Raw genomic sequence first — 12,671 nt, forward strand, 5'->3', positions numbered from 1 at the left:
TTAGCAGTCAATATTTCTCTATCTCTAGATTGTTTATTCCAGAAATATTGATTGGATTTCCAAACTTTGGATTGAGCCACCCAATGTTGAAAAAGGTAGGTGCTATTTATGCTTGTTTGGTTTTGATCATAATCATGCCCTCTGGGCTGCCCTCGAGGAGGCTGCAGATGGTGGTGGTGGTGGTGATGGTCAACACCAGGCAGTGACAACAGAGTGCGATGAGTGCCATGACAGGGGCGATACAGAGCGCTCTGTAAACACAGCGGGGAATCCGCAGTGCAGCCTTAGGAGACGGTGAAGCGACATCTAAGCTGAGCCCCAGAGGATGAGTAAACATGTCAGGCAAACATGGAGAGCTGGCTGAGGAGGGGAGAGAAGGGCAATCTGGGTGGAGGGAACTGTTGTGCCAAAGCTGAGAGACTAGACAGTATACACCTTGTTCCAGGAAACGAGAAGAAATCCATCACAGCTGGAGTGAAGAGTGAAGGAGGGAGAGTGGCAAGAGATGGAGGGAGACGTAGCCAGGAGCAGGTGAGGCAGGGCCTCCCGGGCCTCAGTAAGGCTGGATTTAGTACTTCATTACGGGGAAATGAGAAACCACTGCAGAGGAAGGAAACGATCAGATTTGGGTGGCGTCCAAATGCTAGCTGCAGTCAAGATTTTGGTATCACCAAACGGGGCAAAGCAGGATAGCAGCCCCTTTACAGACTGACATGTTAACCAGCCACACTTATTACGTGCATGGTATCTGGAAATCTAGAAAAGAAACATAGAGAGCCATCCACCCATGTTCCTTTGCTTTCCCAGAGTCTTTCTTCCTGGAAGGCAGAGGCTGGCAGGACAGGGATAAGGTCTGCAAAGAAGATGCTAGAAGACTAGCCCCAGGCACCAGAGACAAAATGGGTTTGAGGAGTGTGGAGATGACGGAGGAAAGACATCTCTCAATTCCAGTCGAAAGGTTTTGATGAACTCCCAGCCACTGACCCGGCAGACAGCAGTGATGTCCACTGAGGGACCATGTGTAGCAAAGTCTGAGTGCAGAGCTCTGTCTGGCTGAGCTCTGTCTATGGGCTCATGCTGGGTCTTCCTGGTTTATGGTGCAGATGAAGCAATTATCCAGATAATTGGATCAATGTTGATCACATCAGCAATAATGCCTACTTTGGGAACTGAATGAGCCTGCCTGGCTCTCCACATTGATCCAATTAAGCGTGCAATTGTCCTGGGCCTACTTCCACAGCCTCTTTAGAGTCCTAGCCCATGGCTGGTTCAGTTTCCCAAGGAGCCGGGGAAATGAGAACCATTCTCCTTTCTCTGACATATATCCTGTTCTTAGAGCTGGCTCCTGGGTCAGCCCTCCTGTGACAAGGAAGATCGAAGAACAAATACTGCAGAGACTGTGTGTTTTGACTGGTAGAATGCTAGACAAGGAGGCCAGTGGCCTGAGTTCAAGGTCTGTTTTTGCTGCTGGGTGAACCCAAGAAATCACTTACCTGCTCTGGGTCTCTATCTATCTGCCTAACAGAAAGTGTAACAATTATCCTCCCTTCCTTATAGAGATGTCAAGAAATATGATGAGATCAAACAACACATGTTTATGGAGCACCTCTTACATGCCAGACATTGGCCTATACACTGACGATACAGTGTTGAACACGTTTTTCAGCGCTCACCATTTAATGGAAAGACCAATAATAAAAGAAAAGTAAATGATAAGTGTTAGGATACAGGAGGGATAAGGAGCTATTGTAGTTCATAAAAGGGTATCTATCTGAGGGCAAGGGGGGCTGAGAAGTCAGGGAAAGCTTCTCAAAAGAGGTGGCTGCTAAGCAGTTTCAAATCATGAGGAGGTGTTAGCTGGTGAAGGAGGGGGAAAGGTCACTCCAGCCTAAAAAAGCAGCATGAATAAAGGAACAGACAGAGTGTGACATGGTCAGAAAAATACACGTGTTCTGTGTGCTGGCATGGGGTATGTTCTATGGAGACGTGGGCCCGGTCTAAGGCATGGGAGGCCTTGAATACCATGAGTCTGGACTTGATCCTAAGGGCCATGCATAGACTTTGGATGTCCAAGCTGGGGAAAGACTGGCCAGACTTTCATTTTTTTTTTTTTTTTTGTGGTACGCGGGCCTCCCACTGTTGTGGCCTCTCCCGTTGTGGAGCACAGGCTCCGGACGTGCAGGCTCAGCAGCCACGGCCCACGGGCCCAGCCACTCCGTGGCATGTGGGATCTTCCCGGACCGGGGCACGAACCCGTGCCCCCTGCATCGGCAGGCGGACTCCCAACCACTGCGCCACCAGGGAAGCCCAGACTTTCATTTTCAATAGCTCCCCTGGTTGCACCATGAAAGATGGATTGAAAGAGCAAGGTTGGAGGTAGGAAGTCTAATTAAGAAGCTGCTAATGGGAGCAAGCACAGATATGCTTGGAAAAAATCTGAAAGGTCAAAGAAAGGATCTGATTGCTCCTTGGAAACTCAGAGGAATAAAATCCATTAACTAAATCAGCCAACATTTACCCAGGTCCTACTATGATGCAGGCACTATCAGTAATGCCTCAGCCGATCTTACTGAGGATTAGGGCTCCTGGAAGCTTAGAGGTCTCCCAAGGCCTGGGTACCTACCCTTTTCTTCTGACAAGGATCACATGTGGTCCAGGAGGACCAGCTGGACAGTTCGCAATCAATAGGCACTGAGGTGACATCCGCACTCCGTGTCTGTCTAGTCTTGGCAAGGCTCTCGTTGACTGCATTTGACTCAAGAGAGGGTGGCCTTTCACCCCTAAAAGGTCATCATAGAGAGTCAAGTATCAGAAGGGAATTAAATATATATCCAACCACATATCTGTCCATTCAATAAATATATATTTGCTCATTTGTGCAAGACTATTCCTTTATCAGTCAAGTATAGGTTATTTCATTCAACAAGTATTTATTGAACCCTCAGTTACTGCCTGACATTATGGCTAGGTAGGGTCCAAAGAGTGCTGAACTCTGATCAGAAGACAGTCCGTCAGCAGCTGGATGATCTTGGTCTGGTTTCTCAACCTCTGTGAGCTTCCCTTTTCTCACCTCTATAATGAGAGAATCATACCTAGCTCATTAGGCTATTTGTAGGATTAAATAAGAAAGTATATGTGAAAGCACTTTATAAACTCTAAAGTGCTTTAGATATGCAGGGATTACAACTACAGCTAGATGTATGACCTCAAGCAATACCCTCCCCATCTTGGGGCCTCTGTTTTATCCCCTGGAAGATGAGACGTTTGGACTAGGTGGTCTTTAAGTTGCCCTCTCACATTATGAGTCTATGAAACTTTTTCTGAGAACAAACCATGTTCAGGATACTATGCTAAAGAGGATACAGAGAATTATAAGACACAGGTTTTGCCTTCTGGAACTCACAGTTTCGCTTAGGATAAGAAAAGAGAAACATGCCTCACACCTTAGCTCTTCTGGACTTTATCCGGTAGGTAAGGTTTTTAAGCATGCAGGCTCCATAGTCAGAGCTGAGCTTTAGGACATCACTGTGGCTGCAGTATGGAGGCTGGGTGGAGGTGGGAAGAGCCCTGAGGCAGGAAAAGCAGGTAGGAGGCTCGAGCAGTGGTACCAATGAGTAATGTGGGCCTGCACCATTGCAGCATCCAGGGGAGAGAGAATGGGGAAGACAGACTTACTAGAGGATTCTCAGGTGGAATGGATAGAGTGGTGGGTAATAGGACGGGGGGTGTGGGTTAGAGAGAGGAACAGGTTTAGGTTGATGCTGGTTTCTAGTTTGAGTGGGTGGGTGAGTGGGGAACTCAGTAGCAAAGGAATCTGTCGAGGATGATGGTGTTCCAGGTGTCTGTGGAACACCTACGTAGTCATTTGATAAATAGTTCCTACGTAGTTTTGGAACTCAGGAGAGGGATTTGTACTAGGGATACAGATCTGATCATGAAAAGCTTTGGGAGAGGATAAGACTGTTCTTGAGAGACGCCAGCCAAGGACAAGACCGTGGGGAACATAAGCGCAACCAGCAGACAAGGAGAGACTGGTGTCCGCCAGGCCAGGGGAGGACAGTACGTAGGGGTGGGTAGGGGATGGGGTGAAGCCAGTGGGGGTGGGGGTGTGCTGGGAGAGGCAGATGGTGTCACATCTGCAGAGCAGTCAAACAATATGAGATCTGAGATCTGTCTAGAGGATAAGGCAACACTTTTTGTTGAGTTCCTGGCAGTCTTGGGACATCGAGTAAAAGAGGGAATGAATGGGCATGTTATTTAATCTGCCTAGGCCTCTGGTTTCCCCATGTGTAATACGATGGGTATATTATGCTTTCTATTTTTCTTCCATCTGAAAGAATGTATAACACTGCAAGATTCTTTGTAATTTGTGTTTCTTTTCAAGGTAAAAAGGGACAAGAGAAGAGAAAGAGATTTAAGGTTTGTTGAGTGCCCAGGACGTGTCAGATCCTGCCTGAGATGTTTCGCCCATGCCATCTCATCTAATCCTGACAGCAATGCTAGAAGGCAGCAACCTTCCAGAGAGATGAGGGAAATGGCCGAGAGCCATGCAGCTGGTATGTGGTCATGCTGGGGTCTGAGCCGAGGTCTGCTCAACTCTAGTCTCTGTTAGGTCCATTTCTCTATGCTGCCTGTAAGGGAACCAGGCCAGCACCCACTCTGCCAGTCCCCTTCATCTGCATGCAAGGCCTCTTGCATCCCTGTGTCCAAGATTCAGTCATTAGGCAGAGCATCACATAGTTTCCACTGTCTCAAAATTTTAACATATCACTCCAGACAAGGTCATTAAAATACATTCTCACTTGGCAAGAGTCCTAAAAAAGAGGATAATATTAACCACAGTAAAATCTATCTCCATGACCACCCCAGAGATCAGCAAAATTCAATTGCCTAGTAAAGCTGGATCTTTAATGAAAGGTCAAAGACTAGTGGGAACCACAGGTGTAGTCTTTAAAATGGTTACTTGAGGCAGGATGCTGCCCAGCAGCTGGGGGCTTCAGAATGTGCTCTTATCTACTAATCTGCCCAGGTTTGACAAAACAATATTGCCTGTGATTTGTCTTCTCCTAAGTAGGTATTTGACAGCTCTGCAGGGTATCCTCTTTCTGTTGCCACTAAGAAATAGTTACATTGTGTTTTTAGCAACTTTCCACCCAAATCAGGCCACAGTGGAGACAGAGTAGGTAAATAATGTGCACACTCGCTATTAAGAGTCACAATTATTTTCCCCTCTGAGATGTGAAAGCCTGTTAATGGGCAAGATGATCACTTACATAAGGAACTTGGTAAAAAGTGGTTACAGGGCTTCCCTGGTGGTGCAGTGGTTGAGAGTCCGCCTGCCGATGCAGGGGACACGGGTTTGTGCCCCGGTCTGGGAAGATCCCACGTGCCGCGGAACGGCTGAGCCCGTGAGCCATGGCCGCTGAGCCTGAGCGTCCGGAGCCTGTGCTCCGCAACGGGAGAGGCCACAACAGTGAGAGGCCCACGTACCGCAAAAAAAAAAAAAAAAAAAAATGGTTACAACCACCAGATCTCTTTTCATTATGGAGGTGGCAATACAATGAAGTAATCAGCTGAATAAACAGCATGTTTGTAAATTACATTGGATAAATGTGTGTGGTTTATTAGCACTATAAAATGCAAATCTGAAAGCAAGGCTAGCATTAAATTGCATCTTTAATTCCTGGGACTAGCATGGACCCAACAGAGGACAGGGGCAGTCAGGACATCTGTGTATGGTTATTATAACACGTGTCTTCACACTGTGAATTTACAGAGATGAACCAGATGGACGTTCTGACCAACTGCCTTGACTTGTCATTCAAAAATCCTCTTTTTTTTTTTTTTTTTTTTTTTGCAGTACGCGGGCCTCTCACTGTTGTGGCCTCTCCCGTTGCGGAGCACAGGCCCCGGACGCGCAGGCTCAGCGGCCATGGCTCATGGGCCCAGCCGCTCCCCGGCATGTGGGATCTTCCCGGACCGGGGCACGAACCCCTGTCCCCTGCATCGGCAGGCGGACTCTCAACCACTGCGCCACCAGGGAAGCCCCCTCTGTGTATTTTTAATGTTGAAAAATTAAACATGCCCAGAGAAGAACAGAAAACAAAATAATAAATACTCAGGTATTCACAACACAGGATTGGCAATTGTTAACATTTTGGTACGCTTCCTTCAGGTCTTTTTTTTTTTTTACATAAAAAATAACCTTATAAATTTGACATCTGTGGTTTACACCAGCCCCAGTTCACTTTCCTCTCTTCTTCAGAGGATACTACTGTCATGAATTTGCTGTACATGCTTCCAGTTTTTTAAATGTTTACATACATACATATAGACACAACACATAGCGTTGCTTTTGTGAGCTGCACTCGTACTGGACATAGTATTCTATAACTTGCTTTTGTCAATCAACATTGTATTTCTGGCCTATCCATGTTGATTCATAAAGAGGTCTTGTTTCTTTCTTTTATCTACATGTTCCATCATAAGACATACACTGCATTCAACTTATTCTTTTTCTTTTTGAAGGATGTTTATATATTTTTTTTCATGTTTTGCAATTGCAAACAATGCTACAGCAAACACCCTTCTACAAGTCCTTGGAACGTTTCCTCTACGTAAGGACTGGCAAGGAGGTACCTGCCATCCCTCGAGGTGCATGGAATGCAGCTGCCAGCAGGAGGACATATTTCACTTGGTTCCTGTCTCCTACTCTCCTTCTAACAGGAATCTCTGATCAAAATAAAGATGGATCCATCGCGTACGGCAAGATTAGGTCAGCAGTAAATTGCGAGCCATAAGCTTACATAGACGGGGTGCATCAATATATTTTGGCTTTCTGTAGAAATGCCCTGACACACAACAACTTTCTTGTCGCACACAATTTGTTAGGCAGCTGCATCCTTTGCAAATAGCATCCTTCCTCTTTGCTGGAAGGGGGCAGCTTCTGGGTGGTGGATTTTCAATTTCTCTTCTCTGTGTCATTTGCTATTGTAGAAATGAAATTTAAAGCAAACTCTCAAGGCAACAAATGTGTGGTCCAGAGATGGAGAAATGGCCTGGGAGTCCAGCAAGTCAGATCCACAATGCAGGTGGAGAAGAGATAATGCATTAGCAAGAGGCAGAAAGATACAGGGACATACAGGGGCTCTGGAACCAGAAAAAAAACAGATATGAATCCATATTCTGTTATATTGATATACTAAGTGAGGAACCTAGAGATAGTTCTCTCTCCAAATCTCAGTTTCCCTCTCTGTAAACTATAAACAATAGCACTTATCTCAAATAGCTTTGAGAATTAGACTTAATATACCTAAGTGCCTGGCACAGAGTGGCAATAAGCAAACATAAGTCTTAAGATGACATAATGAGTATTTCATCTGACTTGATTACAAGAGTAACTAAAAACAGAAACCTTTCTTAGCTGGTACAAAGGAGGTCTCAGCATTTCCTGTGGCAGAACTGAAGGCTATTCCTCCACTTCGTGTATGGAATTCAAACACATGCCACGTTCAAGACTGCTCCATGGAATCATGGGTAGAGGCCAGAGCACTAAACTTGGATTCAGGTAAGGGTTTGAGACTCATGAGATGTGAATGAATCTCTTCTCTCCTCTGAGGACCGTTTGCTCTTCTACATAGTGACTAAGGATAATACCCCATCTCATGACATCGCTGGACGATTAAGCAAGGTTTCCCAACCTGTTGTGTATACTCACCCACTCACATCTCCACTTCCTACCTCTGGGTGAACTTCCTATATATAAATCTGACTGTGTCGATCGATCCTTTGCTTAAAACCTTTCCATGGCTCCCCAACTGCCTAGGGGATAAGGTTCAAGCTCCTTAGCTGGTGTGCAGGCACCACCCCCCTGCTCCAGCTCCACCCAGGATCTGACTCCTGCTGACTCTTCCTTGGTCCCATCTCTGGCAGCTCCCCACTTTGACCTGTGCTCAGGGCTTACTGAAGTAGATGTGTGGCTTCAGGAACAAGCCAGGCTCTCTCATCTCCCTGCCCTTGTCTATGCTGCTTCCTCTGCCTGGAACACCCTTCACCTCCTTGGCCATTTGGCAAATACCTATTCCTATGTAAAGATTCAGCTCAAGCATCCTCTCTTCCAGAAGCCTTGCCATACTCCATCTCCGGTAAAGCCAGTCACTCCTCTCTTGTTTCCCACCTGCCCCTGTGCTATTTATTGCAACAGCACACATAATATGTGCTCACATGTTGGTTTTCTCCATGAGAACATGAGCCCTTTGTGTCCTATTCACTTCTGTAGCCTCAGAGCCTGACAAGGGGCCTCACGTAGGGGTCCATCTGTAGGGCTTCTATGATCCCTTTAAACCCTCCATTCCAGACACATTTCCTTGCATCCTGATGGACACATAGTACACACAAGGAAGGCCTTGGCTTCTTTGTTCTTCTCAGGGCCAAGTTGAGATTCTTGATAATCATAATACCTACTATTCATTGAGTGCCCAATGGGTAGTGAACACTCATCACCCTAGTCTCGGGGTGGTGCCCAATGGGGGCTGAGTGCTCAGCAGAGCTGACACCAGGGGGTGCGTACAAAGGGTACCAGGTGTTCCTCCCATGGGAGACTGTGCGCACACAGCTTTTATGGGATGAGTAAGAGGAATGGCATTGACAGTCCTTCTTCCCACGGGATGGCTCACAGGGAGCCTTGGACAGCTGACAGCTTTAGCCTCTGATGGTAGCGGCTTCTCCTGTACCAGAAGGATCCCCCAATTGCCATGTCAATGGTGCTTCTTTCCGTGGAGCCCAAGTTTGAACTTCCACTCAGATTAAGTTTGAGCTTTCAACTCAGATATTTGTTTTTAGGCTGTTTTGCACCCTATTAACAAATACCAAAAAAATGATGAAATAAATGAGCTAGCATTTGACTGCTGCGAACATCTGGAATGTGTGTGTGTATGTGTGAGAAAGAAAGAGAGAGAGAGAGCGAGTGAGAGAGAGAGAGAGAGAGAGAGAGAGGGAGTGCAAGAGCCTGAGAACAAAGAGTTTAGGTTGATGAGCAGGTAGGGTAGGTCACTCTCATATTAAAATCATTGTTATGAATTGGCTTTTTTCCCCATACATAACAACCCTTTTGCATAAAGAATCATGCCAAGGCTTTGTTCAGAATACAGAACGAGTGTTCTCAGCATGACAAAATACATTGAAACATGTCAGTTTCCTACAAGAACTTTTGTTGAAGTTGGTCGTTGGGTTCCACAACAATCTAAAGAGTTGTTGATATTATTTTATCAGACGCATGCAGATTGCTTCAGGAGATGTTCCTTATTTAATAGGCGTGTGACAAGGAGAGGGTCACTATGATGTTGCTTTATATTCCCCGTCATAGTATGGATCAGGGAGTCATTCGGAACCGTCACTTACCTGGAACCCGGCAAACTGAGACACGCCAGGGCAGCACAGAGAAGAAACAGTTCTGCGGGTGCCCTGCAAGCCCACACCCTGGATGTCTTCATTTTCTCTCTGCGACAGGAGATCTGACTGAGGCTCCTGGATCCATGCAGAGCCTGCACAGGGAGTGCTACTGTCAGCTTCTGTCCCCAGAGAGCAAACAGTTGGGCAAAGTAAACAGAAAGCCACCAGTAACCAGAAATGCCTTAGACTTTGCACGGACAGAAGACTTTATCTGTGACTCCAGAAACCAATGAGAATGATGGAAACCTGTGCTGCAGCTTGGTTTTTATTCACGTATAACAGACTCTGGGGTAAGCAGCTGAGAGGACAGACGGTTAGTGAGGCAAGAAGGGCTGGGCTCTAGGTCCGGACTGCCTGGGTTCAAGTCCTTTCTCTGCCACAGCTTTGGGACCTTGGGCAAGCCACTTTACTTCTATGCCTCAGTTTCCTCACTTGGAAAGTGGTGAGGATCAAATAAGTGCATACAAATAAAGCGCTTAGAACAGGCCCGTGCTGGGCACTCAGACATGTGAGCTATTGTCACTAAGTAAATACGGGTCTGGAGCCAGACACGCCAGGCTTTGAATTCCAGTTTGCCTCTTTCTAGCTATGTGATTTTGAGCAAGTCAGTAAGAGGCTGTAGAGCTTTAGAGCCCATCTACCCGAGTTCAGATTCTCTCTGTATCTTTCACCAGCTGTGGACCCAGGGCAAATGATGAACCTCTCTGGGCCCAAATTTCTTCATCTACAAAACAGGGATAAAATAGTACCCACCTCACAGGATTGTGGTGAATATTAGATAAATTGAAATATTTAAAGCACTTTGAACAGTGCTGGCACATACTATGTTCTCTCTCTATAAGTGAGATGATTTTTTTTTTGAGCTGACATTTTTATTGACTCTCTTTGATTCTGTTTCCTCTTATGTACATAAACTGGGAGGGCTCTGCCTACCTATCACTTAGGGTCAGGAGGATTCAGATGAGATGCTAAGTGTGAAAATGTTTCACAAATAGGCATTATAAAAATGATAACTGGGCTTCCCTGGTGGCGCAGTGGTTGGGGGTCCGCCTGCCGGTGCAGGAGACGCGGGTTCGTGCCCCGGTCCGGGAGGATCCCGCATGCCGCGGAGGGGCTGGGCCCGTGGGCCATGGCCGCTGAGCCTGCGTGTCTGGAGCCTGTGCTCCGCAACGGGAGAGGCCGCGGCGGTGGGGGGCCCGCGTACCGCAAAAAAAAAAAAAAAAGATAACTGTATGAGGCTAATTAACCAAATACGTGTTGTTCTTATTATATAACTTTTGTAGGACTTTATTATATTTAGGGAGAAACAGATGGCTGCCCTGACCTTGTTGGGAAGTGAAGTATAGTAGATGATTGGTATCAGATTTAACATTTGTCTCCAGTATTTGCTGATAACCCTGAGAGCCATGGTGATAGTAGCACATGGAAAAAACTCAAACATCTTCACCCTTCACCTACCACTTCTCCCACGGTCAAAGTCAGAGGACTTTCCTTAGGGGTGAGCACAACAAAGGCAGGTACCACTCATGTAGGGTGGGTCAGACTTGTTTTATTTGAGCCTGGAAAAGTGCTTTCCCTTCATCTTTTCATCATTCTGAATAGCACGCTGATTGCCTTGTCGTTTCGATGTGGCCTCACCATTAAACTGGATGAAAGAAAAATGTGACTCTAAGGGTCTCTTGAAATGGCATAATTCAAGCAAATGTTCACCTCGATAACTCTAGAAATGATTCCTAGAAATGACTCCCAGGTTGCCTGTGACCAGATGTGAGGTGGGTGTCTTCACATTTTCAGTTCCACTGCCGACCTAGTGTCAGCCCCGAATCCCAACCTGGAGATGGTACCAACCCTGCCTCTGGCAGGGAGCACAGAAACGCCATGTAAAAGAGGCCTGGTGCAAACTCGAAGGCCATATACAAATGGCCTGGTCTCTCAGATGTACCCCCATCACTCACTCCTTATTAGCAACAAGTTAAAGTACAAACTGCACTGACCTGGCATTTACGAAACTCATCTGCAGCCCATGAAGAGATGGAGGAACATGGTCGATGACCGTCTTGTCTCTGTTGATCTGGCAGGTGTAGGTGAGCAGCCTCGGAGGGGAGAGGCAGCGGGCAACTTGAGGGTGGGCTGGTAGAAGGAACACAGCCTGGATTTGATTTCCTTGAACAAGCTACCTAATTTCTCTGAGACTGTTGTTTTCATCTGGAAAATGGGGATCATAATGCATTATTACTGTTTTTCATCTGGAAAATGGGGATCATAATGCATTATTACCTACTTCCTAAGGTTATTTTAAGGCTTGACTATATAAAACATTAAGCCCCTAACTTACTTTCTGATGCAGGTTGGAAGTGCCAGCCTGCTCCCATCCTGACCTGTCTGCTGAAGTAGCTGGGCTGCGGTTGGGAGTGCAAATAAGGCAGAGTAGCAAGGGGATGGATGGAAAGCCACAGAAGGCGGAAGACCCTTCGCATTAACTGTGCCCAGAACACAGAACACAAGTTCTGCTCTCAGGCCATCCTGTGTGCATTCCAGTTATTATTATCCCAAGCACAAGGCATTTTCTCATTGCTGTTCCAAAGGATGCAGTGACCTGAACTTTGACACAATTGATTGTGGTGGTTAATCATTTGTAAAGAAGCAGAAAATTGCATTTCAAGAAAGATCCACGTCCTTTCTTGTGTCTGCCTGCATTTAAGAGGAGCCACATCCTTACAAGATAGGGTTCTTTTTTCACCTCCTAAATCTAGGACTCAGGGAGGAAGCCACAAATTTTAGAGAGGGCAGTTATATGAATGAATCCTGTGCTCACTCACCTCCAGATTTTTTGTGCATGCTGTCCTCTCGGCCCAGAATATGTGCCACGTGGCTAAATAGGACTCATTCTTTATGTTTCATATTAATGTCACTTTCTCAAGAAAGCCTTCCCAGTGGTCTCTCCTGAGTTTGACTCCAGGCTCCAATGGGTTTCCTGGAATTCCAACCTCATGGCGCCCCCTGGTGGCATTAGGTGCCGCTCACCTGAGGTCATGCCAGGAGGATGGCAGCCTCAGGCTGTGCTGATAATACACATATTTTTCATGGACAGTTCTTAGCAATTTAACAGTTTTCCCCATATATCATCTTGTTTGATCTTGACAATCAAAACGAAGTATCGTCTTCCATGCCTCTGAGATGAGGTTCCACAATTGGTTCTATAGTTGCTAAGTAGTAAATCT

General features: G+C 46.2%; 1 protein-coding gene across 1 annotated transcript in view; it reads right to left on the bottom strand.

Annotated features, from left to right (window-relative positions):
• C8B (complement C8 beta chain) overlaps nucleotides 1-9,491 on the bottom strand; it is a 40,975-nt gene extending 31,484 nt beyond the window's left edge. Inside the window, exons 1-2 of the mRNA XM_060084038.1 lie at nucleotides 9,400-9,491; nucleotides 2,624-2,780 (exon numbers count right to left, since the gene is read on the bottom strand). Coding sequence (XP_059940021.1) covers nucleotides 2,624-2,780; nucleotides 9,400-9,491 — 249 coding nt within the window. The remainder of the gene's footprint in view (nucleotides 1-2,623; nucleotides 2,781-9,399) is intronic.
• Nucleotides 9,492-12,671: the final 3,180 nt, after the last annotated feature.

The sequence above is a fragment of the Mesoplodon densirostris genome, chromosome 2 (assembly GCF_025265405.1).
Source record: "Mesoplodon densirostris isolate mMesDen1 chromosome 2, mMesDen1 primary haplotype, whole genome shotgun sequence".
NCBI classification, from domain to species: Eukaryota; Metazoa; Chordata; class Mammalia; order Artiodactyla; family Ziphiidae; genus Mesoplodon; species Mesoplodon densirostris.